The sequence below is a fragment of the Haliaeetus albicilla genome, chromosome 12 (genome assembly GCF_947461875.1).
Source record: "Haliaeetus albicilla chromosome 12, bHalAlb1.1, whole genome shotgun sequence".
Classification (NCBI taxonomy): domain Eukaryota; kingdom Metazoa; phylum Chordata; class Aves; order Accipitriformes; family Accipitridae; genus Haliaeetus; species Haliaeetus albicilla.
This window is the reverse complement of record NC_091494.1, coordinates 8,712,637-8,739,387: the sequence shown is the minus strand read 5'-3', so window position 1 is coordinate 8,739,387 and position 26,751 is coordinate 8,712,637. Positions and strand designations below refer to the sequence as shown.

Sequence of the window (26,751 nt, the reverse complement as noted above, 5' to 3'; positions counted from 1 at the left end):
AGCATTACATATTCCCAACTTTTCATGATCATGGACTTTGAGTCATTCACATTTCAAAATCAGAGTTTGCTTGTAGCAGACTTTTGAGGACTTAACTTTATGTGCTGCAGCTTTCAAAGGCCCAGCAGGAGCTGAGACAAGATTAAGGCTCAACACCAAGACCAAAACTCCATCCTTACATGGTTTTCTGTTACTTGAATTGCATGACTAGGACTACCCTTTATTTAGCATTTCCTGTCCTTTGTCAACTGGATGAGAGGCTCTAAGCTAAATATTAGAAAGGCTTTTCCATGTTTCAAAACAATAAGTCTAATGAAATTCAAATTTCATACCAATACATTGCAACATATTTTAGGTAGACAGAATTAAAAAATTTAAAAGGCAGCTGAATTACTTAGAAGCTTTTTTCCAAGTAATTGTTATAGTAAGACAATTTACACACACTACTACAGGATACCTCCAACAATCATTTTTAACAAAGCGTCTTATGCAGCTCATGAGGCTCATCCTCAGGGAAAAAAAAGTATTTTAGGAACTATAGATGTGCTACAATTTTTCTTACCTGATTTGGTTGAGCAGATACCTCCCACCCTAAAAAGACCTGTGACTGAGCACAGCCCCAAGTAGGACAGGAAGATGCTACACCTCCGAGATGGATGGTCACGCATTGTAGCAAACTGCTACAAAAAGCTAATGCTCAGTGACAGTCTCTTCACCTAACCCCTCAAAAATAACAGCAAACTACACCAGCAATGACATTGTGAGGGGAAACCTGAGAAGCCAAGTCTCTGGCATGCAGAGCTGCAGGTAGGTCCATACTATTAGGCCTCTGGATAACCCAATAGCCTCATGTTCCAGACACGGGGTATGCTGTGCATAGGGCACAGTCACAGGCTTCCCATGCAAACACCACACACAGGCCTACAACCAGGTCAGCCATTCCTTCCTATCTTGTCACACAACCAAAGCCCATACTCCACCTCCTCGGCGCTCCCCGTGACTTTTCCTCAAACCACCCTTCTCTCAGCAAAGTCACTCACTCTGATGAAGGCCATGATTTCTTGCCCATCTGAAACTTTTATGTTCTCAGCTCATCACAAGGTCTGCCTCCAGACCAAACTTCTGCCCCTGAGCCTTGGCAACACACCTGGTCACCCCAGCTAGGGCACAGCTCTGGTTACTCCCCCACAAGCACTCTGGTTCCTCCTGCCCCAGCTGGATAAGGCCTGCTGTAATATCACTTTGTCAGGCTCATGACTGTCTCCAGGTGATGGTGCCCTGTCCTTGCCCAACAGTAAGGTACATCTGGCCCACCACTGCTTTTAAGTCCTCTCACTGAAACACACATGCTGAAAATAACATACTACCCACCACTCAAGCACTGAAGTTGATAGCAAGTTTGAGGTTTATGTGAAGACAAAGTAAACATTTAAGTGAAAAATACAAAGAGTATCACCCAATTCAGAGTGACCATATGGAAAAGAGAGAGGTAAAAGAAATGCCTCTGAGTCCTCTTCAATTCTCACCTGAACACTATTAAATACATACCTTTTTTTTTTATCCCTGCCCCATACAGCTTCCCTGATCTACATACAGATGTAGACAGGAACAAAACTTATTAAAAAAGCCACCAGATGCACAGTAAACGGAGTCAGATGGCACAAACCAGACCTAACACCAGAAACAGCGCACAGAGCTTCTAGGGTCAGGAGCTGGGCTTACCTCACTCCCTGAGGCTGTGGGACACAGGGGTGCGGTGTAGGGACCTCGATCCTGAAGAGGAAGCGCGGTCCATGGCGGTCCAGCAAGCCCTCCCTCTTCCTTCAGCATGTGGCTAACAGCAAACCTGCTCCAGCTAAAAGGCTACCTGGTGCTAAGGTGACGGCTCCTCTGCAGTCCCCCGCAACAACGCAACGGTCCTCCTGAAACTGCCATTTTGATCAGCGTTCTCCGGGAGCCCACCCTTACCCCTAACCCAAGCCGCCTGCGCTCGCCGCCAGCTCCAGCTCCCCGCGGGGTGTCCCACAGGTGAGGGCAATAACGGTAACGGCTGCTCCGGGGGGGCCTCGGCACCACTGGCCCGACCCACCTCCCCTCTCTTCCGCGGGGCCCGGGCCCGGTACGAGGGCGGCCCCTCACGGCAGCGCTTCCATTTTCTCCTCAGCGGCTGAAACTCTGCGGCTCCAAGCCCCGCTCATCCCCGACCCCCGCGCTGTGTCCCCGGCAGGGAGCCCTCCTCCTCCTCCTCTCTCTCCTCAGCTGCCCAACCCAGCCGGTGGGGGTTAATCCGCGTACCTGCTTCCCCGGAGCAGCTCCCCGCTTCTGCCCGGGGCCGGGGCAGCCGTGAGGGGAGCGGGAGCCGGCGGGGGAGGCGCCCACACGTGCCCAGTTTCCGAGTGGCGACGGAGGGACCGACCTTTGCGGAGACGCAAACCAAAGCACCACGGCAGACACCCCCCCCTTACCTGCCTCAGACCCGTGCACCAGCTTGTGTGGAAAGAAAGAAAGGCACTCGTCCCGCTTTGCAAAATTTTATTAGCAGATCAGGGTAACATAGATTTGTTATTTTTGACAGTCTGTGCTATTTCCAGGTGCATAAAAAACGGTATTTCTCTTAATAAAAATATAGGCACACAGATTTTAAAACATCACCACTAAAAAAAGCAATAAAAATAGTCTTATTTTAATAAAAAATACTTGCTTTTTTCAGGCTTACCACTTATCTCCAGGTTCCTTACTGCTCCAAAATAATACACAGAAAAATCAATTTTTCTCCCCCTCCAAAGTAAATTCTGTAACATAAATTATTTTATTGAAGTGTACTACATCTCCCCTCCCACCCCCCCCCTTCCCTTCAATGCTTTTTTTTTTTTTCCCTTAAAAAAAAGGAACCTCTAGGTTGTTGCTCAAAAACCACCAATGGTAAGGAATGAAACTAAGCCCTGCACTGAGGAAGGTGTCCTCCAGTGCTGTAAACGGAGTTTAACCGGACTATGCCTCCCTGAAATTGGGGCTGAATTTCTACCTTGGTGGAGTAGATAGGGTGATAAATAGAGAGACCATCACATTTGGAAAAACACAGTAAAACTTCCTAATAAATCACAAACATTAGTCCTGAGAACAAGAGATTATACACTCACAGCGCAATCCTATCTGGAACAGTCGAGAGAATAGTTTGGCTTGACAGAGTGCTGCTTGTTGTGGTTTCCGTGCAATTAATGCCACAGCACTTGGGAGCCACGTGAGGCTACGAATGACTGAGCGCCGTAGAAAAAGGCCAGCCCTGCTGCTCTCCTGTGACTAAGCCAGCACTCCTGTCCTTAGCTGACCTGGGCAAAAAGATGACTGAAGACCAAACACCATGAGCTGTCTGTAATGTCTTTGTTAAAACACCACCTTACATCTTTTATTAATGTAGAATTAATAAGCTGGAGCTTACGGCTTCACGCTGCCTTGCACTCCTCTGTCTGCCTTTTTACTGCATCCCATCTTGCTCAATAGTTGCTACGATTTAACATAAAAAGAATTACCTCATCTCCACGAGAGCACAATTCTGATGCAACAACCTAACAGCTATTTTAACCAGGGCTTAATTTTCACAAGTGCGATTTATGTACATATCCCACAATCTCCAATTTGAAGGTGTTTTGAAACTCCAGGAATTCAGAAAAATACCACTGGCTCAGAGTTTATTTGGTTTTCCTTAGCCCAGGGAATAAACTAATGGTAACGCATGGGACAGGGAAAGCAGGAAGCAAAATTTGGTAGGTAAGCTGCGCAGCTTTTTATCCAAATATATATTTTTAGTGCTCTATTTATGAAAGACTCCCTCCAGACAGTGAAACAACAGTTTTTCCCATTACTGGTCCCTCTTAATATATACCTTACTACAGCACTTTTTGAGGATTCTGCCTCAAAAATTACACAGAAAGCTCAGAAATGCACCTTTTAACTGAATGCGAAGAGAAGCCCATGCGCTGCTCCTCATCCCTTGACCAGGCATATGTCACAGGCTATGGCAGCACAAGACATGAAATAAAAGGAAATTAAATAAATAGTATCAAAATGCAGTCCCATATTTGCCGAAACATTCATTCTTCTGCTTCCACAATTCCTACACCTACATTCTCTTTCCCTTCCTTCAACCTTCCCAGTCCAGATTCACCTCCACTCCCTACATGTCCCCCTCATACTCGTTCCTCTCCACTGCTTCCCCCCCTCCTCCCACTTCCTTAATTTTGTTTCTTCCCTCAAATCCTACTTTCTGCCTTTCTTCTCCAATGCTCCTTGCACATTTCCTTCCTTTCATAGAAATACTTTCTCATCAACTGCATTTTAGTCTCTGCCTAAGCAAGGATACAAAGCTACAAATAAAAGTAGCATATTTTTATTTCTTTCATAGAAACTGGAAACCAGGGAAAATTAACCCAATACAAGTTTTCAATACCAGTTCACACCTTCAGGTCTAAAACCTCAGCCTAGAAGTGACAACCATAAAGCCAAACAAAACCAGTTTCCTTGTCCATCTATAGTTGTTTCCATAGGCTTGCTTTCTGATTTTTAATTTATTAAATGGGAAAATAAATATGAACTTCTAACAGCTAATATATTCAATGAAAAAATAACCTGGTCTATGCACATTTTTTGGTACCAACTGAACAATACTGGCTTAGAAACTAATACAGTTAAGATGATGCAACTTCCTAGCACAAAGACGTTACATCAATACCAAAGTGCTTACTTCCTCAATTTTGGATACAAGCCCCGGAATAGAACGCAGATGTTTGTTTGCAGTTCAGGTTACATGTAAACAACACCTATACAAATAGGTGTTAATGAATCTCCAATTTGCCGACAATAAATTAAAACAATAACAAAGTTTAATAAAGACTATTTCTTCATATACTGTGGTTTCTTAAGTGCCCTGTTTTGGTGAGGCATCCTACCATCATTCTGTAAAAACGTTGTATTTGAGTGCATGTAAGTCACTACAGAATTTTTTCTCTTTTTAATCCAAAAATTGCTCTGGCCTATCTCATCCTCTCAGTGGCCAGAATCAGTTGTACTGAGATTGACAGTGGCAGTTGTGTTAGTATTCAGTCAGAGACGACGGCCAGAGTGCAATTCTTACTGCAGTACAGAACCATTTACTGCTAGGTTCACGAAATCAAGGTTATGATATGTAAAATGGCACTATGATTTTCTCTTCAATGACAGCAATAACAGAGTAGTGCACACAGCTAACAAAACCTGTCAGATATCTACCATCAAATATTTATGCTATTAACAAATATAAAAATTGTATTAAGAATTTTCCTTAAGACTCAGTAACAATTTCCCTGACTGAAATAATAATGCACAGTCTTAATCATTGTGCGGAATGTGAATTATTCTGCAGTAAAAGAGTATCAGTAGAAACCCTACATCCTGAGTGCAGTTGATACCACAAATAGATTGAAGTATCACTGAAATGGTCACCATATAAAAGCACTCCAGTTGGTGCTTGTGCTGCGGTATTCCCTGGGAATCTGGATCCCCAGCTTTCTAAAATGCTTAGTAGGCATTTAATAACATCATCCAGCTGTTGGTGTAGTTTGAGAAGTGAGAAGCATCATACCCAGGATTCAGACAAGAAGTCAAGGTCTGCTGTCAGGGCTGGTTTTTTTCAGCAAGGATGAAAGTTTCCTCTGTCTCCTGCCCATGGAATTCTCATTACATTATGATATGCTGCTTCTCCTCTGATGAGTGGCTTTTCTTTGTGAAAGATCCTCACTGTCACTTTCACAGTTTCTCTGAAATAGAGAGGCCAAAATGTTTCAGTCACGTAAATGAGATAACCACACAAATGAGATACCACGCTCCTAAACATGATGTTCTAACATTATTACTGTATCATCTATGGAGAAAATTAGAGCTAACAAAAATCTCACAGAGTTTCATTCCAGAAGGTCATATGCACTGCAGGGGTCCCCCACCCTCCGTCACACAGCTAGGCACAAGAGCAGCAGTGAAGACTCTCTCCGCAACTGCTCACTTCTCAGTCAGACAGCAACGGTCACTGCTATGCTATCCAAACATAACCTGCAGCCTCCATGCTGCTCCTTTACAAAATAAACATGGCTAGCACCTAAAGGGTTTATAGAGTCCCCATCTCTCCTTGCCCAACATTTCTGTCACAGTAGCACAACTTACAGCAGCATTAAAGACACAGAAGGGATGCCACTGTCCAATCTGGTTTCCCACTCAAAACCATTGCCATCCTGTTGGGCTGTGCATCCATATAAGGACAGCAAAAAATCACTGCACAGTAAAACTGGTCCTTCTCTTCTGCCCATTTGAGAAATGTACCTACCAAACTTTCTTCTTGTATTAGGACCTTTTTCACCAGCGAACGAGATAAGTGGTTGCACAATGACACAATACGGTAAGAAAGCTGTGGAGAGAAGGAATAATGAGAATTTGACCACACATGTGCAGTGCAGACATATCCAAACACATTTCATTTATCTACTGTGTATTAAAATTTTACATTCCAGCTCTGTCTTGCCCTCTGACCCCATCAGGCTTGGGAAGCCTGATATGAGACGGATTAAAGGCTCGCTGTCATACCTTCCATCGCCTTCTAGCATATTGCCTTTTGAAGTTTTCCATGTTAACAACAGATGCTTGCCGAACCAAAGCCTGTCTCTTGTCCACTGGCTGGAAGATAAGAGAGCAATTTTATTGCTTGGCTCCCTCTGATGCATGAAATACATAAGATTCTTCATGTGCTCTGGAGCTGGCTGGAAAGAATGCTGTCTGGGGAAGCTGTGGATTCATACAGGTAAAAGCAGAAGAAAAATAATGAAATCTATTCCACCCTGTGCCTGGACAGGACCCCTTTGATCTCAAACAAAATCCTAAAACTAGCATACAGTCAGTGGTCACACTTGATCCCAGGCACAAAATCGTTCTCAGAAGTTCCACTGCTGCCGCTTTCTAGCCACTCGACCTGGCACAAAAGGTGTATCACATGGCATGGACTTTGCTCCAGCCTCCACTTCTGCCTTCTGCTTCATAATGATCCACACACAAGAAAACCAAACAAAAAGTCTGGGAACAGCTTTTCTAGCCAAAGGACAGGATGAAGGACAGCCAAACAAAAGAGGGAGGTAACTAAGGGGATGCTAGAGGGTGCTAAAGCAATGCTTTCATTTTGTAAAGCTGCTAAGGTGCTTCTCAGTGCACACCTGCACCATCTCCATTTTCTCTGGACTGAGCTCATATCAGCCAGCTTTTATTCAAGTCCCTTTTTCTGAAAGGCATTGGGAGAGCAACAAAAAGGTTCTACAGAGGCCTGACAGTAAGGAGATGGAGCTGTTGTCAGCGCATCAATGGCACTGCAGCACACTGCTGCTCAGGGGTTTTGCGCATGCTTGCTAAAAATCATGACAGAATAGGACTAAACCCAGCATCATCACACTGTCAGGTCCCGTGATACCTTCTAAATTTTCAGATAGACGTTTCCACATCTTGCCCTTTACAAGGATATTTTAAAACCAAAGGTAACATTAGGGCCCCTTCCTAACTTCTAGCATGTGGCTCTTCATTTTACTTTGGCACATCTTCTCTGAATTGTGCTTTTACATGTTTTTCTTTTACCAGACTGATTTAAACATCATAGGTAAGTTTGAGGCAGTCATTTCAGATCTGAAGATGGAGAACATGTGAATTCATGTGAATGTGAAATACGGAATAACTTCGGAGAGCACTAGCTGTACTCTACAACCCAAATATTAAACTGGTACCAGAGAGTAGCCCTTTTCCTGTGTCTCACAAAGCTGGTGAATAAAATCCTGTCTGCATATCAAAATCTCAGGAAGGATCAGGTAACCTGCCACTGTGAGTAATCTTCTGCAATTAGTCTGAGATTGACAGATCCCAAGCAAAATTAGAAGGTGGCTCAAGAAAATTAAATCCATGACCAGCTTTGGTCAACACTGGACAATCCAAGAATGACAGAATAGTTGAGTTTGGAAGGAGCCTCTGGAGATCATCTAGTCCAACCCCCTGCTCAGGACAGGGTCAGCTACTGCAGCTACCCAGGACCACATCCCACTTGGGTTTCAAAGGCTGGAGACTCCACAGCTCCTCTGGGCAACACGTTCCAGTATTTGACTGATCCTTTAGTAAACAAGGTTATTTGCTTTTTTTAATATTCAAATGGAATTTCTTTATTTCAATTTGTGCGCGTTGCCTCTTGTCCTGTCACTGGATATCACTGAGGAGAGCCTGGCTCTGTTTTTTTTCACTCCATTCCACCACATATTTATACAGATTGAGAAGATCCCCCCTCAAGCCTTCTCTTTTTGACACTAAACAATCCCAGCTCTCTTGGCCTTTCCCCCTTTGACAGACACTCCAATTCCTTAACCATTTTCACAGCATTCCATCAAACTTACTCCAGTATGTTTTCCTGACATCACAGAAATTAAATGGGAAAAAGTTAGCTGCCATTTAGTATTGGTGATGAGGATACATGCTACAGCATATCTGAAAAAACCTCAGGATTTGTCCTTTAACAACGCCGAGTATGAGAACACAAGACATTGATAACGTGGCAATAAATATATGAGGAAAGGATTACAATACCTATGGAAAAATAGGAAGGAAAAAAAAAACATATCAGGATTCAGACACGTGCCTAAAATTTTTGGATGCCAATCTGGTGTCCAGTCTGGCGTTAAGGAACAGATGTTCCACAAACCCTGACGCAGTCCTCCTGCAAATGAAGTGCCTTTGAACTCCAAAACCACTTCAAAATTTGCATAGACCAGAAAACTGTATTCGACAGATTGAGAGGAAAAAAAAAGGTTCAAAACTAGATCTGGTAAAAGTGACAAGAGAAAGGCCAGGAATCAACTCTTAAAAGAGTATGGAGTTTATGGAGTGACAAGCATTCCAGCAGTTCTGATCTGCACATTTAGGAGGTGGATAACCCAGAAATATTTATACTGACTGGAATCCAACCACCAAGCCAGACACCTGAAGAAGCAAGAGTACCAAAGGCGAATGGAAGACCCATCAGTAAGAATTTAAACTTTTTTTCAGCAAAATAATTGATAACGTTTATGAGACAACAAATTCACTTTTCTCATCACGTGTCCTGGGTTCAGCTGGGATAGAGTTAATTTTCACAGGAACCTGGGAGGGGGCACAGCTGGGACAGCTGACCTGATCTAGCCGAGGAGCTATTCCATACCATGCGACATCATGCTCAGTATATAACTGGGGAGCGGGCTGGGGGGGTCCTCTCTCACTTGGCTTTCGGTGGGGGAAGTGGCAGAGTGTCGGGTTCCGGGTGGTGAGCAGCTGCATTGTGCATCACTCGTTTTGTATATTCTTTTATTCGTACCGTTGTTGTTGTTGTAACTTCTCTTTCTGTGTTGTCCAAGTGAACTGTCCTTATCTCAACCCTCAAGGTTCCTTTTTTTTTTTTTTCTTTTCTCCTTTCTGATTCTCCTCCCCATCCCACCGGAGGGAGGCAGGAGGAGCGAGCAAGCGGCTGCGTGGTCCTTTGTTATGGGCTGGGCTGAAACCACAACAACATGCTATAGGTATAGCATTTGTGCAGGTATCTCAGCAGTAATTCAAGGAGCCGAGCTATCAGCTAGGCCTCTTTCTCATTTAGATGTATACATCATTTGCATACAACAGAAGTGGGACATTTAAGCATCAAATATTACTTTCTCATGCTGCAAATGACTAGCATGGTGGTACAAAACACCTACTAGAAATCAATTTTAAGTGGAAAAAATGTCACTGGCTAAATGTCAGCTGTACAATCATCATGAAAAATTTCTGACTGCCCTTTCAGCAGTAGAACCATCACTGAATCAAAATAGCTCACTTGACAGTATTCCAGACTGTTAATAACTGCCTCAATTTCTAAATAACCTGCAAACCAGTGACCTTGTCATTTTCTCAATCATCAGAATATCTTCTCAAAAACAGTATGTCAGTGACCTCCTTCAGCTCAGAGAGCACTAGCCTCAAGGACTGAGTCACAATAATATTAACCTCACCCAAACACACACAGGAACAGAGTGGCCTCATTTAACATTCCTTCTTGTCGTGCCAGTGCATTTGTTCATAAAGAAAAACTACGTGAACAGAGAATGAGATCATGGCTGAGGGAAGGCAGACTCTCTTTCTTGAGAGTCTTTTCTGCAATATTAACTCTCAATAGGCTTTAAGTTACTTTTTAAGGATTAAAACTCTCCCCCTCATAAAAAAATCCTGTGTTCCGGTTCCCCTAGACAGGATCTTGTAGGTCTTCCAGCTCAAAGGAACCTGCAGAAGTGATGACTGAAGTGTTCTGAGAGAATAAAAAATGGACATATGTAAAATTCTCAATACTATTTGTCACAATGGAGCCAATTCTCCCCAACCATCAACACCAGCTTGCTAGGGACATCTCCTGGTTATCCTCTCTACTTCAGAGCTTTTGAAAATTTTACATCTTGTGCAAAGATGCCACAGCAAGCACATCCAGTTTCCATCCTCCACCAAGTACAATGACAGGAATAACAATACCCCTATTGAATAACCGTTTTCAGAACTCTGAATTTTCACCACCCTCTGCACATCTTTATGAGGACATGGTAGTGATGGGTCCACTGTACTCTACACAAACTGGATGAGAGTATGCTTAATCTCTCTATCTCAAAGTAGGAAACATTATTCTTAATAATGTTATGAACAACAACAGTTCAATTCAGTTAGGTCATTCACTTCTCTGGAAAAGGAGGACGGAGGCTGGGCAGTGAAAGACATACTCTAATATATATATAAAGATCCACTCTAGATGGACTTGAGCAGTGATGCAGGGATGCTTGGATACTATCTCACTGATTCTTCTAGCTGCCTAACAGTCACCTTGCAGAAAATTCATACCGCTAAGCAAAGGGGCTCTAAACTAGCTGCAGAACCTAGGCTGGCAACTCTTTTCAGTACACAGAAGCTTGACATCTCTTCTTCAGTCACTAACTACACCATCAGGGAACAATTGCATCCTGCATAAATAACAGTTTATTGTGTCCAGAACCAAGATGGGTACATCTGTGCATAATCATACAGTATAACCAAGTGACTTCTTTGAAATACAAGACAGCAGGGCACGATTCAAATTTGGGCCAACTTTTCTTTTACTTTCTAAACTTAAGAAAAAAAATCTTCACAGCAAGAACACTAGTCTCAAATGCCACACCATAGATTAAATTAGTTGTAGCTTTGTCATCTTCTTTACTGTAGCAAGCAAACCAGAAGTCTATATTATCACTTATTACTCACAAATTAATATTTGCACTGTAAAATTACATACACAGTTATCTGATCAGTTCATTACAAGTTCCCAGTTGTGTCTTTTGAATAGGATTTCTTTGGTATAGCACAGGAAACTTAGCTGAATTTTAAAACAATGGATTAATCAACAGGTAACACCTTTGATGGTAAAAGATTTCATCCTGCATAACTGGCCTAAAAAAATAATCTTAACTCTTCTTCATCAGCAGCCATTTCACACAAAATTTCCACAGGACTTGCTAAATGTTAAATTACTACAGCAATTACTTTGTTTTACAGGACAGATTTCACCTTTACAAATATTTCTCTCATATGGTCTATAGAACTGCCTCCAGCAGATCTACATGACTGTTTCCTTCATCCAACCACAGATGCTAGCATGAGATTTTTATTAGTTTCCAGGCACCCAGCTTCTAGTAAGTACAGACTGACCTACTCTTTATTCCAGGTTAATTACTTAGTAATCTTCAGGAACTGTAATACACAAAGTAGTATGATATAGGCAGTGCAAATGACTGTAGGGTTAGATGTGTCTGTACAACTGTGATAATCTAGTTCCTGTAAGTTCAGACATCAAATATGGGGGAAAAACTTCAACACTACAAACCACTGGGAGTTTATGGTTTTGGTCAGCATCTCCTGCAATATATCAGAATTTCTATTTTGGTTCTAGGTGATGTTTTCGTGTAGAATCTATGCACTGAAAACTTTTTAAACTGCTGTACATTGAAAGAGGCAGCAAACCCTGCACCTAACCTGATCTATGCCATTACTGATTTGATTCTGCTACATCAAGATTCAACCCTGCAAGGAATTCTTCAGAGCGAGATCTATTTAACAGCTCCATTAGTGATTCATTAATATCTTTCTTGAAAACAGAGTCAAAGTTTCCATTCACACAGGCTTCATTTTCCAGTTGAAAACCACTCATTAAATCCTGTATCCACTTGAGTTCCTCAGAAAGTTCTTGACTGAGAGATTCATACTGACTCTGCAGATCAGCATATTTCCCAGTTATGCCTGTAAGACTAGCGCCTACAGTCTTGATATCATCTTGTAGATATCTTTTCAGGGATTCAATTTTACGGTATTCATACTTCAGCTGAGACAGCTTGTGCCTCACGCTTTCATTCTCTTCTTTATACCAAGCTTCCTTCTCATTATAAATGGAAACCAGAGCATCAATGTCCTCCTGCAAGGAATCGTGGGATGCAGCCAAAGTGCTGAAACCCTGTTCCATAAGTGAAATGTCCTCTACTACTCGGGCAAAGCGCTCAAAGTTGATGTAGGTATTATTGGGAGGCATGCTCGAATGGCACTTTATGGTGTACTCTCTCAGGCGTTTTGTCTTCAGCTGTGTGTTCTCAACCTTCTTGTTTTCTTGGACTTTTGTTTCTTCTTTCAGCTGGTGAGTCGTCAGACAGAGGAACCAATATTACTGAATGTTTACAAGACATGCAGTGATTAAAAAACTCTACACAGAGGATGCAGCCTGAACTTCCACAATGCTGGGAGATTCTTAGCTCCCACAGATTTTCCTTCATGCATTTGATTAAAAGAAAAAAAAAACCCAAAACACACAAACCCAAAAACAAACATGACAAGTGATGTGCATTCATTCCAATGTGATAAGTGTAAATAACAGGGCCGCAATTTATTTTCATGTTAATTTTTAGCAGTTAACAGTCTCAAAGCTATCAATATTTATAAGAGGAAAAATAACAATCTTGAAACCACTCCAGTTAATGTTTTTGTGCAGTGCAAAGCAAAAACTGAATTTCAGACACCCTCATTAGTCATGCTGAGATTAGCTAAATGTATTTTCAGTAAGAGACTTATCCACAAAAGCAAGTGATGTTTATGATGAAAAAATACATACAGACACACAAATGTAAGCAAATCAGCACACTTGGTACAGCAGTTATATTTTGAGAAAAATTCTATTTTCCACATGGACTGTAGTCAGCTCTCAGCTCAAGAAAGCACTAAACCCAACCCGTAGTATATGTCCACACAAACAGAGAAGGATGGAAAAAAATTGCAAAGCCCAGTCTAATGTAGGATACTGTAACATGCAACAAACATCAAAGCTTTGTCACCCTCTTTTCGAAAGTTAAGATAATAAAAGAACTCATTTGCAGAAATCCAAGGCTTTAGTCAGACCCAACCAATTTCTTCCTGGTAGATCTCTTTGAGACACCTAGGGTCGCTAAGTACTTAGAGGGCAGTTTTCCATTTAACACACCAATAAGAGTGTGAATATCATCTCTGCTTTGCTTATGGTAAAAAACAAGATCTGTCTCTTTTTTCAGTCTTACCATTATCCACGGATGAGACAGAGCTTCCTGAATTGTAAGCCGTTTCCTAAAAAACAACACAAAAAAAACCCACTCTTGAATGAGAAATACCTGGTACACAAGTCCATCGACCTGCGCTTCTCCCAGGTTTCGTATGAAGCATTTATCAAGAAAATGCCAGGATTAATTCTCAAATTTCAGGGTTATGTTTCTCTATGAGACATACTGCTTGCATGTAGTTTAGTAACTGTTCTAAGTTTCAGTAAGGTGCTGTCCTCATTCCACACAATTTTAATTCTTACTTGATCAAAATCTACCGGTATTTTTGTGTACCCTTCCATAAAAAGTGATAAAAATATTACTTTGTTTTGTTCATCCTATACACTTAGAAAATAAATTATTTCCATACACCTTTATTACGACTGTGTCTGAACTAAGGTATACAACGTTAATTATATCAAAACTGTCCTTTGGAACGTGGTATTACATCACTGCAGGAGCTGCCATTTCCCAAAAGCAACATTTCTGAGAGGAATACTTCAAACCTAATCAAACCTGATCAATTCTAACTTCCTTCTGCATTGTAGCAGTTTGGTGAACAGCACATTAAGACCACTGAGAATCAAAGGCAGAAACACAGCATTGCACAGGGACTGCCTCTGTACATGGGACAAATATCAATATCGCTGACTTGTCCTTTCTTAAAACGAGGTTGCTAGACCTGTGCATAGCTCTTATCAAACCCCACCTACTCCAGCCTATTCTAAGGCCTGAGGATTTGCAGAAATCTTGACTAAACGGCTTGCCTCTAACACCTATTTTCTCCCCTAATGAAGCCATTAGAAAGAACTGCCATGGCCTGACTTCCCTCCAGGATAAATAGGGTTATGGGGAAGGAGATGCTACTTCAGCATGCACTTTATTAAAAGGAAGAAAAACTAAAAAAAGGTCTGTGGTTCCTATAAACTGGGAATAAAGATCCGCATAGGTGTCATGCAAATTCTAGGTGATTGCAACAGATGCAGAGAAACTTAAGAAACAATTCCACTATGAGCACATGTGAAGATTTTTCTGCCCTTGCACCACTGGGAGCATATTGTGGGATCATGTCACCTCCTTGCAAGTAGTTCATAACAGACTGAAATATTGGAGTGGTAGTTATCCTGAACTAGAGATTTTATACCCTATTTTCAGCCCTTCACCTACACACTCTATTGTAACCAGCTTGACTCATGTTAGAGTTCAGTCCCAAAAGTGAAATTTAACTGAGGAGATTTAGTTCCTTTTCTTAGGGTTTCTGGGTGCAGTGATTAACTAGGGGCACAGCAGCATCCTCCTGTCTTGCTCTTGAATAGCAATACACACTGGAGGGAAGGCTTTGCAGATTACTCGTCAGGCTACTTTTCACTAGGTTTATCTTTGAAACAAATGGATCTTTCTGAATTTTTACTTACCGTGTATCTTTCACCAGGAGTTTCTGAATAAAATCTTTTGCCAGGTCACTGGTATTGCTGAAAAATTCTTCATCAAATTCATAATTCACAGCTGTGATGTTGGCAAGCGTTTCTTGTTTAGTTTCTCCAAGGAAAGGCGATGCACCACTAAGTCTAGATAAGCCAGAAAGAAGAATCAATTGGAAAAAATAAACAGCAGAGGTCCTCTAATGAAATTACAGTGATTGTGTACTCTCAGGACATTTGTGGATCTCATGTTGTAGCAGCCATGCCATGTGGGAAATAACAGGTCCAGCTCTGGCTCACTACATCTGTGGTTATGAGTCAGACTCCTCTTGAAAGTCTCTAGTGCAGCACTAATGTGTGCACACAGATAGAAATGCACAAATTCTCCTAAGTGTCTCATTGAAGTCATTACTAACCTAACTAGAAAAGGCTTCAGCTGAGGAGAGTCTCGATCCCTGTGAACCCATAAACACTACCAGGTAGAAGCTTCTATCAGCTTCAAGGGGATAAAGCAGTGTTTCTATAGATTTTCTTCAGGTAGGAAAAGCCCTGCCCCTACTGCTTTTCTGTCTGCAAAGCTACTGACAAGTTCCCTGCACAGTGAGTTCAGCCAGGAGACCTTTCTCAGCTGGAACCAAAATACAACAAACACGTGATTGGAAGTCAGGTGCGTGGCCTTGCCTAGGGGCCAACTCTGCCAGAGAGGTAGGGCCATGCTGGTCATTAAAAGGAATCCACAAACAAAAGGACTTTAGCTGCAATAAAATCCAACTGTTTCTGAACAATGCAAAATTTCATAGAATCATAGAATCATTTAGGTTGGAAAAGACCTTCAAGATCATCGAGTCCAACCATCAAACCATGCCCACTAAACCATGTCCTGAAGTACCCCTTCTACTCACTTTTTGAATACCTCCAGGGATGGTGACTCAACCACTTCCCTGGGCAGCCTATTCCAATGTCTGACAACCCTCCCAGTAAAAATTTTTTTCCTAATATGTAACCTAAATCTCCCTTGCCGCAACTTGAGGCCATTTCACTCTGTTGGCACTCTGCTCCAACTGCAAGGATATAATGGAGACAGCATCATAATAAAATGCCATTCAGCAATTTTTACTTTGACAGAAGAAGCTTTTATCCTGCTTTGCCTATCTCTCAACTGTGACTGACGACCTTCACCTTTGATGACTATTTACCCCTGCTCCATAAAACTCAAGGGTCAGAACAGATTCATTTCAGACTCCTCCTGCCCTGCCTTCCCTCCCCTCCTCTTCTTCCCTCCCCCAGTCCACAGGGATGCTGACTTGCAAAAGTCTGGTTTTACAGGAAATGTTATTTATACCAAGGAAATTGATCCCATCCCTTTTTAAAAATCTTCTGGACTATTATTATGCTTATCTATTAGTCTAGGTTTGACAGCATAGTTTCAGGATGCAGCGGGCTCAAAACGGGACTGCAGCAAACTCCTGGGATCTAAATTGAAGTTTTGAATACTAAACTGCTTGCTTGCATGATCCTGCTCAACAGACCTTTTAGCCTGTCTGTATTGCCACTACCATGTTGACTGGGAATTTGGGGGTAAGCAGAAAGTTAGATGGGACCACCTGGGCCATTCAGCCCAGTCCCCAGCTACCACGTGTTGTTTTATTCACAGAATAAACATTTCAGTGCATAAAGTGTCTCCTCTCCCTCTACAATCACACAATGACACCAAAGCAGCTGACACAGCAAGGCAGCATGAGTGAGGTCCTCCGGTTGTCTTTGATGCAGTAAATTTCACCCCATAAGCCACAGTCAATCTCACTTCTTAACAGGTTAACATACTCCCTTCTTAAGCTTTTGTTCCACTTCTGTCATCCACAAAGAAGGCTACAAGCATGCACCTTGCTACAGACCATGGGCGTTGTTCCAAAACTAAAGCTTGGAAACCTGCCCTAGAGCCTTGGTTTCTTTTCCCTTTCCCAAAATCGTGCCATGAAGCAGCTGTAATTCCACCTTCTGGCCCTTCGCTGGAAGCCAAAGCCAACAGTGCTCTATTCTCCTCTGAATTATTTTTTTCTCTTTGGGACTCAGTTTTGAAGTCTGTGAAATGGGAGGATTCTCAAATCCTTACACCTAATGCAAATGACTTTTGTTATATCCTGACTCAGTGCCTGTAAACATCTAACAGCAGACCCCAATAATTAAGGCTTTGCCCTTGCAACCCAGTGAATCATTCCACTGGTTATTGAACTAAGGACTCGTAGGCATTTTGCTCTCTGCACCTCATAATAGCATCTGCTTGATGGCTGCCATGTTTGTTAAAGTAGGTGGTATCATTAAATACACCCCATTTATTCAGAATTCGTCAGAACAAAAGGCTTTAAAATTAACAGGCAATACTAGTTAAAGGCATACAAAATTTCTAGTACATAGCATATCATGCAAGCTGACTCCTCCCATCATATAAAGCATGCTCTTTTTTTCTGATCATTTGTAGGGAGACAAATTTTCAACCTTAATTACTACAGCAACCATTACTAGCCAACCAGGTAAAATAGACCTCCTACACTGGATACAGTACAGAAACGCACTTCATTATTCTGCCCCCAGGACTGAATTCTCAATGCAAAAGAAAAACCTCAAGAGCACCTGGCCATCTGTGCACCACTGTAACCACATGGTAAGTATTCCCACCTGCTTACCTTCAACTCCTAAGTTTTCCTCTCATCACTTATGAACATACAAAACCAGCAATTTACGAAGTTTAATGACCTGTTAAGGACACATGTCACTGAAGACCAGAGTGCTGATAAAAACCAAGGGTCTGGACAATATTTAAACCCCTTGACCTGAGCTTGGGCTCAGCCAGTATCCCTATCTTTTTCTGCACCACAGGACAGAAGGGAATTTGTTGCACTGAATCTCACCATAGCTCTTTTACAGGTTTGGGGGTCTAAGCCTTGAGTATAGCCCAAAAGTGGATTTTATTCACAGACTCATAGAGTGGTTTGAGTTGGAAGGGATCTTAAAGATCATCTAGTTCCAACCCCCTTGCCGTGGGCAGGGACACCTTCCACTAGACCAGGCTGCTCAAGTCCCATCCAACCTGGCCTTAAAAAATTCCAGGGATGGGGCAGCCACAACCTCTCTGGACAACCTGTCCCCATGCTTCACCACCATCACAGTGAAGAACTTCTTCCTTACCTCTAATCTACATCTACCCTCTTTCACTTTATAGCCATTACCCCTTGTCCTATCACTACACACCCTTGTCAAAAGTCCCTCTCCAGCTTTCCTGTAGGCCCCCTTTAGGTACTAGAAGGCAGCTGTAAGGTCTCCCTGGAGCCTTCTCTTCTCCAGGCTGAACAACCCCAGCTCCCTCAGCCTCTCTTCACAGGAGAGGTGCTCCAGCCCTCCTCTGGACTTGCTCCAACAGGTCCATGTCCTTCTTATGTTGGTGGCCCCACAGCTGAATGCAGTACTGCAGGTGGGGTTTCAGGAGAGCAGAGGGGCAGAATCAACTCCCTCAACCTGCTAGCCACACTTTTGATGCAGCCCAGAATGCGGCTGGCTTTCTGGGCTGCAAGCGCACAGTGCTGGCTCATATTCAGGTTTTCATCCACTAATATCCCCAAGTCCTTCTCTTCCAGGCTGCTCTCAATCCACTCATCGACCAGCCTGTATTTGTGCTTGGGTTGCCCCAACCCATGTGCAGGACCTTGCAGTTGGCCTTGTTGAACTTCAGGAGGCTCACACGGGCCCACCTCTCAAGCCTGTCAAGGTCCTTCTGGATGGCATCCCTTCCTTCCAGCGTGTCGACCGCACCACACAGCTTGGTGTCATCGGCAAACTTGCCGAGGGTGCGCTCAATCCCGCTGTCCATGTCGCCGACAAAGATGTTAAACAGCGCCGGTCCCAATATGGACCCCTGAGGAACGCCACTTATCACTGGTCTCCACTCGGACATCCAGCTGTTGACCGCAACTCTTTGAGTGCGACCATCCAGACAATTCCTTATCCACCGAGTGGTCCATCTGTCCAATCTATGTCTCTCCAATTTAGAGACAAGGATGTTGTGCGGGACAGTGTCAAATGCTTTGCACAAGTCCAGGTAGATGACATCAGTTGCTCTTCCCTAATCCACCAACGTTGTAACCCCGTCATAGAAGGCCACCAGATTTGTCACGCAGGATTCACCCTTAGTGAAGCCATGTAGGCTGTTGCCAATCATCTCCTTGTTTTCCATGTGTCTCAGCACAGTTTCCAGGAGGATCCGCTCCTTGATCTTGCCAGGCACAGAGATGAGACTGACTGGCCTGTAGTTCTCCAGGTCTTCCTTTTCCCCCCTTTTTAAAAATGGGTGTTATGTTTCCCCTTTTCCAGTCAGTGGGAACTTCCCTGGACTGCCATGACTTCTCAAATACGATGGATAGTGGCTTAGCCACTTCATCCACCAGTTCCCTCAGGACCCGCAGATGCACCTCATCAGGTCCTGTGGACTTGCGTACCTTCAGGTTCACTAGATGGTCTCGAACCTGATCTTCCACTATGACGGGCAGTTCTTCATTCTCCCAGTCCCTTGTCGTTGCCTTCTGCATCCTGGGCAGCGTGGAGCACTTGCCAGGGAAGACTGAGGCAAAACAGTCATTGAGTACCTCACCCTTCTGCATGTCCCAGGTAACCAGGCCCCTGTTTCCTTCCGGAGAGGATCCCCGTTTTCCCTAGTCTTCCTTTTATCACTGACATACCTACAGAAGCTTTTCTTGTTGCCCTTGACGTCCCTGGCCAGATTTAGTTCTATCAGGACTTTGGCTTTCCTACCCTGATCCCTGGCTGCTCAAACAATTTCTCTGTATTCCTCCCAGGCTACCTGTCCTTGCTTCCACCCTCTGCAGGCTTCCTTTTTGTGTTTGAGTTTGTCCAGGAGCTCCTTGTTCCTCCATGCAGGCCTCCTGGCGTTTTTGCCTGACTTCCTCTTTGTTGGGATGCATCCCTCCTGAGCTTGGAGGAGGTGATCCTTGAATATTAACCAGCTTTCTCAGGCCCCTCTTCCCTCCAGGGCTTTATCCCATGGTACTCTACCAAACAGATCCCTGAAGAGCCTGAAGTCTGCTCTCCTGAAGTCCAGGGTAGAGAGCTTGCTGTGTGCCCTCCTTGCTGCCCTAAGGATCTTGAATTCCACCACATTTTTTTCCACCCTGAAAAGACAATCCCTACCCTTCAAGCCTCCATACTCCTATACTCACCCCTGAGCTGTGTAGTGCAAATCCCTCTAATACTAGAGTGCACCTTCTTTAAGTCTGGCAGCAAGTTAGTCCTCTGAGTGTTATAAGGAACAGCAGAAGCCCCAGGGTACGAACGTTAGGGAGAGGCATTTCCAAGCATGCAGTATCCACCATGCACTGCTCCCCAGCAGTCACAGGAGCTTGATTTCAATGGAAGCAGTTAGGTCCAAGGATCCCTGGCCACTTCTGTAGTTCTCATATCAAACCAGAGGAAAGAATTCTTGAAGCAATGAGTGCTGTCCCTCCATTGTATGCAACCATTGTCACACAAGCAGTTTCACAAATTGTCAAGCTCCATCTTAAAACTCTCTCAACTGCTTGTCCTCAGGATGCCCACAGAACTTCATTTCTGTGAGAGTTTGAGCTTGTCATGATTTCCTGCTTTTATTTATTAATCACTCGTTGACATGCTTTTATTCTAACAGCTTCTTTTCCCCTTGTGCTTACTGACTGCAGTGATACTCCCAACTAGCTTTCGCTTTACTAGCTTTAACAAGCCATTTTTTCTCCTGTAAGATAAATTCTCAGTTCCCAGGGTCAACTCCTCTGCTCCTATCTCAGCTTAAATTCACCTTTTTGAGTATGAGTGACCATATTTATACATAATAGTCTAGACTGCTGCCTTTACAAGCAAATTAAACTTCCCTGTTTTCACCTGAAATAACTCACCTTGTAAATGGTACTATGACATTTGCTATTTCTATTCCTCCACACACTGGTAGCTCATAGCACCTCTATGAGCAACCAACATGCTTGGGTTTTTCCATCCTCTACCATTTGGAGCTGATGAGGTCCCATAAGAAGCAGAAATGCCCAGTGATGCTAGAGACATTTGTTCTTCATCTGCTCAGAATGCCCCTCTTCTACCCCTTATTTTAAACTTGAAAAGGCTGCAGGATAAATTTGCGCATTAGGCAAACCGCTGCGCACCCCGTGTATGCAGCTCCTTTCTTAAATGACTAAAGGGAAGAGCTGTATTGTACTAGTGCAATAGAGCTTTAGGAACACTTCTACAGGAGTGAATCTAAGGTACTCACAGTATGTAGGTGATGACTCCTATGCTCCTAAAAAACAAAGGAGATTAATTGCAGGGGTTCTGCGTGACCTGTATTGTTCTTAATGTACACAATATGAAAAAGTCAATAGTAGCTGCTATACAGGCAGGACAGCCATCATGGTTTTAGATAACTGCTAGTATCTCTCAAAGAATGGTGTTTCGGGGAAAATGTGAATTTTACATATAACTTCAAGTAATGTGGATAGTTGAAGTCTCTTTATGTATTTCTACTTTAGCATGTATTTACTACAGTACACATCAAAAAACCAAAGAAATAGAAGCAAGGATGTTTAATTTGGGGTGACTTCTTTTGCCTGCCTTCGCAGCAGATCAGATTAGTACTCAGGTGTCCTCTGCATGCAGTGGTCTTACAAATAAAGCTGTCACAAACGCTACAGGAACATGTTTTGTTTCAAGAGTGCTCCTCCGCAGTGGACAGTGGCAAACTGTTAACTCTATAGCTGCCATCATTAAAGTTTTTCATTGTTACTTTAAAGAAATTAAATGCCTATCTTCTAATTTTTAAAAAAAGGAATAAAAATGGAAAGACAGAACAAAGAGTTATTAACTGCACTTAAGTTTTTTGTCCTGTTTGTTTTTAATTTGTTGCAGTAGAATGGATTCTATTCAGAGCAAATTGGGAAAAAGTAACAGTAGAGCAACCTGGGGAAAAAAAACCCCAAACAACATTAAAAACTTACCACATATCAGCAGCTAGTCCAAGCGGTTCATAGTTTACTATTTCTGGAGCTGTAAGAAAAAATTAATCAAATATCAGCAACTGAAGTAACAAATTTTTACCAGGCTGGATTGAGTAGCAGGTCAAGAATTACCAAGAGGGAGAAAGGGGGGGTGGGAAAAGGAAAGGTAGTTATAGGATGCACTGTTTATAGTTTTGTAGCCATGATGGGAATTCAAGTTCACAAGCATCCAGAAGAGATTACGTAGAGTAACGCAGAGCATAATGCAACTCAAGACTAAGGGTGAAGCAGATATTATATACTAATTGCAGTGCAAATTATAACAAATAACAAATTATTACACCTCTCAAGGATACTATTACCCCTAAGAATCTGAGCTTGTGTTTTGTTTTTAACTGATGCCATTAAAGCTAGTTTCTAATGACCAGTCAGAAACAGCTCTTGGGCAAGAGGCTGAAATTACATGCCAGACTACATTGCTATCCATGTCAAACCCTATTATCTTTATAAGAAACATTTCCTCATTGGAAAACATCCCCATATAAGACTGCATGCAAGAGAAAAGACCAAGGTCAGGTAATGAGATGAAAAAAGGTATCTGTAACAGTCAAGTTTAACTGGAATATGAATTACAATTCTCTCCCCACATCCCAACCCCCAAAACTTCTAATTGAAACTAGTAGAAAGGAGTAGGATTAACCTAAAATCCAAGAGAGACATTAGAATTATGATCAGTGAGTAACAAAAAGAGAATCAGGTGGAAAAATGCAAGGGGAGGTGAGGGTTTTGTACAGAGTGTACGCAACAGGTGTACAGTGTGAGGCAGGTTTATCTAGAAAGCCATGCTAGAGATACCCATGTAATTGTGTACCCGTGTACTACAATGCAGAGAGCTTAATTGCCCCAGGCAACAAGTAAAAAAAATATAATTTCTATTTGCAGGGTTTCGTAATCTCAATCCTGAATTTACATCTCTAAATATTTATTCGGCAGCAACCTACTCTCACAGGGGTAGCACATCTGGTTTATAGAAAGCACCTTTTGGCTTTGCAATATGAGACAAAGGAATGGGTCGGTCACTCACCTACAAATTCTGGAGTTCCAAAAATGTTTTTAAATTCGACTCCATCTTCTATTTTGTGAGCCAGGCCGAAGTCAATGAGTTTGATGTGTGGAATAGGGATATTCTTGTCTAGAAGCATAATGTTTTCAGGCTAAAAATAATAATAAATAGATCACTGTTATTATAATATTAATATCTTGGGAAAGTAACAGAGTTCTCAAGTGCTTTTTGTTCTTCACATACACAACACTGTAGAACAAGAAATACATACCTGTGCCTAACCATTTACAATTCATTCTATTGAGAAAGGGATGACAACTGTAAAATTTTACATCATTGAATGGACCTGAACTTCATAAAAGCAAAGCAAATCTACTACGAGCAATACTTTCATTCCTTTAATTTTATCTCATGCAAAAACTACCTTTATCTTCCTGTTAGCACTCCTAAGCTTATTTTCTTAATGATGGCTATTGCCAGGATGAAAACAAGATACCCTTTTTTTCCAAAATGAGACAGAAGTTTTTAACACAACTGTATGTAGTTCCCTAATCTGACAAGATAATGCCACTAGATTATCGGCCCAGCAGCACTGTGATGTAACACAAAGTGGAAGCTCAGTTTATCTTTTCCCCTTTTAAAACAGAAAATATATCCCTGACCTGCAAGTCCTCCTGGGAAGATGTCACACCCTGACCCCATGGATTTGCCTCAGTTACAATAACTGGTGCACACAGAACAGCAGCTAGCAGGTAGCTGAAGCAGTGCAGATACCTGGTGCAGAGACAGAGTGCCATTGCTTGATCCTGAAGGAGAGCTGCATCACTAAATATCTTGATTGACAGCAATTTTACTAATCTGTTCTTGGAATTTACACTGGGAAACATCACTATTTCTGCCCAGTTGTTCCTATACTGTATTGTAACCCACTGGAAGATGTCTTATCAAATGCTTCTTGAGGGATTCTAGTCACATCTTAATCTACTTAGGGAAGGAAAATGCTCTTCTCTGAGACTAAATTCACAGCTGCAACTACAAGGCCAGAAAAGATCTAGGATTTGCTATCTGAACAGTCCAGAAAATGGAAAAAGTTGGGATCAGACGTCCTAGCTCATATACAATAGTAAGCTATTAAAAGAACACGTAGCATTTCTCACAGCATTGTAGGGAAAAGCCAAAGCTAGAACTGTGGAATTAAAACTAATTTTTCAGCTGCAGACTTTGACTTTCTTTACCAGATATAGCAGATATTTCATAAACTTATTTCTTCAACTAAATTTCTCAGCCTTAGTTACTCCCTACCATGGCCCTATTTCACAGGTTTCAGAGTAAACTACCGGTTCAATTTATTTCCCATGAAGAGCTTTAATGCATTGATTTGTCATAACTTAATCATAAGCTCAAGAGCAACAGTGAGACAGTTTGATTCCCTGCTGGCAGCCTTTTCACAGCAGATCCTAACATGGAAGCGGCTCCTGCTAACACATACTCACAGTCAGAGCTGCACTGGAAAGAGACCATATGAATAATTTATTGTCATAGTCATCGGACCAAGAATATTTTAGCCTCAGGCTAACAAGTCTGGTTTTCTTCCATGGATCTAGGGCATATACGTTCACCCCAGATACATGATGTAAGCTTGTTTATAGCAGACAGAACAGACTGAAATGGCAAAAAGTCACAGTCACTACCTTTTGGACTGTTTTATTCCTTAGGTGGTGTAAGTCACTGTAGCTCCACTACAGTCGATGGAGCCCTAGCAAGTGATGAGATAATTATGAATAATCCTCTACCTAGTCAGATCACTGCTTAAAAATACATGTCTAATTTACTGTTAGCAAAACTCCAAACCCGGTCCTACAAAATCCAGGACAGTTATTCTGCGAATACGTTTTAAGTCATTTGAAATTCACCATTAGTGAAATGATTCTTTACTTATCCTTTCTGATGTCTATCTCACATTTCCTGTAACATCTTCCTTGACCACCTGACATTACTGTTATTAAGTATCAAGATTCATAGTTAGAGATCAGTATAGAAAAAGTTGCACCTATATTCTTACAATAATTTCATGCCACTGGATATTACACTGTTTTCTAATACATGGTGAAAACTTTCAGTCTTTGGCTTCTGGATTCATGAAGTAATTTCAAAATCAAGTGCGCATCCTTTATATGTTCCCACATCTCCTATGCTTTTTCACATGTACCCTGTGAAGATTTGGACAGTAGTTTGCTAACCAGTTTCTTAGGTTAGATGTGATTTGCAACACTTGCAACGACTACATATATGCCATTATCACTGACGCAAGACCAAGCAATTTAAGACTGAGAGAGCATTACACACACATTTAGCATAAGGAATCAGCATATATATCCTGAGAATCTGGGAGAAGTCTATCTATAGCACACACATAATTAGTAATCGGTAATAAACTAACCTAGATTTAAAGTTAGGACAAGGAACATGTAATCTAGCAGTAGAGTTTCTTCCTTTTTCCTTCATTTTAAAACAGTTCCCTCCTCTGTTTTATTCTACTTTTTCCTAGAGGATAAGTGCATTTTGAATGTATTTCTGGAAGCAGCAATGTTTAAGGCAGCCAGTTCTGTAGCTGTGAGTCTGCTACTGAGAAAGCGCTTCCTTCTAGTCTCAAAGAGTTTCACTCCCAAGGACAACAGACTCCTAGCTTCAGAGAAGCATGTTCACTTAGGGAGGCCACAATCAAAAGAAGAGAGAGACAGTCTCTTCTCTATTGTCTAGGCCAGTTGTACTGATATCAAGGTCAAGGACCAAAGCTACAGATGTAACCTGATATGGTAGGAAGAGAGCTCTGTGTGATGTGCTTTCAAGACCCTAAAGCAGCTAAGAAAGCAAGAAGTCTTTCTGTTAACCAGACTGGACTGGATGACACATACGCCTCACGTAATTCTAAACACAGTGGGGATTGGAAGCAGCAACAGTTGTTTGTAGCTGGATCTGGCCCTCCTCTTCCCAAAAATGCATTTCTTATGTCTAATTTTTTTTTTCTTCACAGCATGCTTTGGATGATACCACAAATACAAACAGCTGAAGGATGAAGACTTACAATTTCTTTTTCTCAGTCAGTAAATATATAGGCCCATCCAAAAGTTACCACAGGCCTGATAGAGGAGATTGTCTTCCTTGGAGCACTCAGCTGTGAAGGGCATTTAAAATGGTCTTACCTATTATTTTAGGCATGTTATCAAATACAGATATCTAACAAATCGTAGAAGGTGCAGTCTGTCATCAAAACAGTAAGTCTAAATCAGCATCTTTACCTTTAAATCAAAGTGAGCAATTTTCTTAGAGTGAAGGTAATTGACACCATCCAAAATCTGCTTGATGAATCTGGTTGCTTCCTCTTCACTCAAAGACTCTTTCTGTGCCAGGAAGTCAAAAAGTTCTCCTCCAGAAACCCTGCAAAACACACCAGAAAACGTCCTGCTGTCTACTGCATTGTAAGACATAAAATAAACATAAGCACAGAAACTGAAGCAGCAAAAAACCTCCATACAGTTAGAAAAAGGCCACTCTTGCAGACT

General features: G+C 42.1%; 1 protein-coding gene across 4 annotated transcripts in view; it reads right to left on the bottom strand.

The window, feature by feature from the left end:
* Positions 1 to 11,052: 11,052 nt before the first annotated feature.
* The window catches only part of DAPK2 (death associated protein kinase 2), a 56,207-nt gene continuing 40,508 nt past the window's right edge, over positions 11,053 to 26,751 (bottom strand). For all 4 annotated transcript variants that reach the window (XM_069797962.1, XM_069797964.1, XM_069797963.1 and 1 more), the window contains 7 exons: positions 26,488 to 26,626; positions 23,210 to 23,339; positions 22,126 to 22,174; positions 21,405 to 21,431; positions 15,095 to 15,247; positions 13,662 to 13,707; positions 11,053 to 12,748 (listed from right to left, as the gene is read on the bottom strand). In XM_069797962.1, the coding sequence (XP_069654063.1) occupies positions 12,113 to 12,748; positions 13,662 to 13,707; positions 15,095 to 15,247; positions 21,405 to 21,431; positions 22,126 to 22,174; positions 23,210 to 23,339; positions 26,488 to 26,626 (1,180 nt within the window). In that variant the 3' untranslated portion in view covers positions 11,053 to 12,112. The remainder of the gene's footprint in view (positions 12,749 to 13,661; positions 13,708 to 15,094; positions 15,248 to 21,404; positions 21,432 to 22,125; positions 22,175 to 23,209; positions 23,340 to 26,487; positions 26,627 to 26,751) is intronic.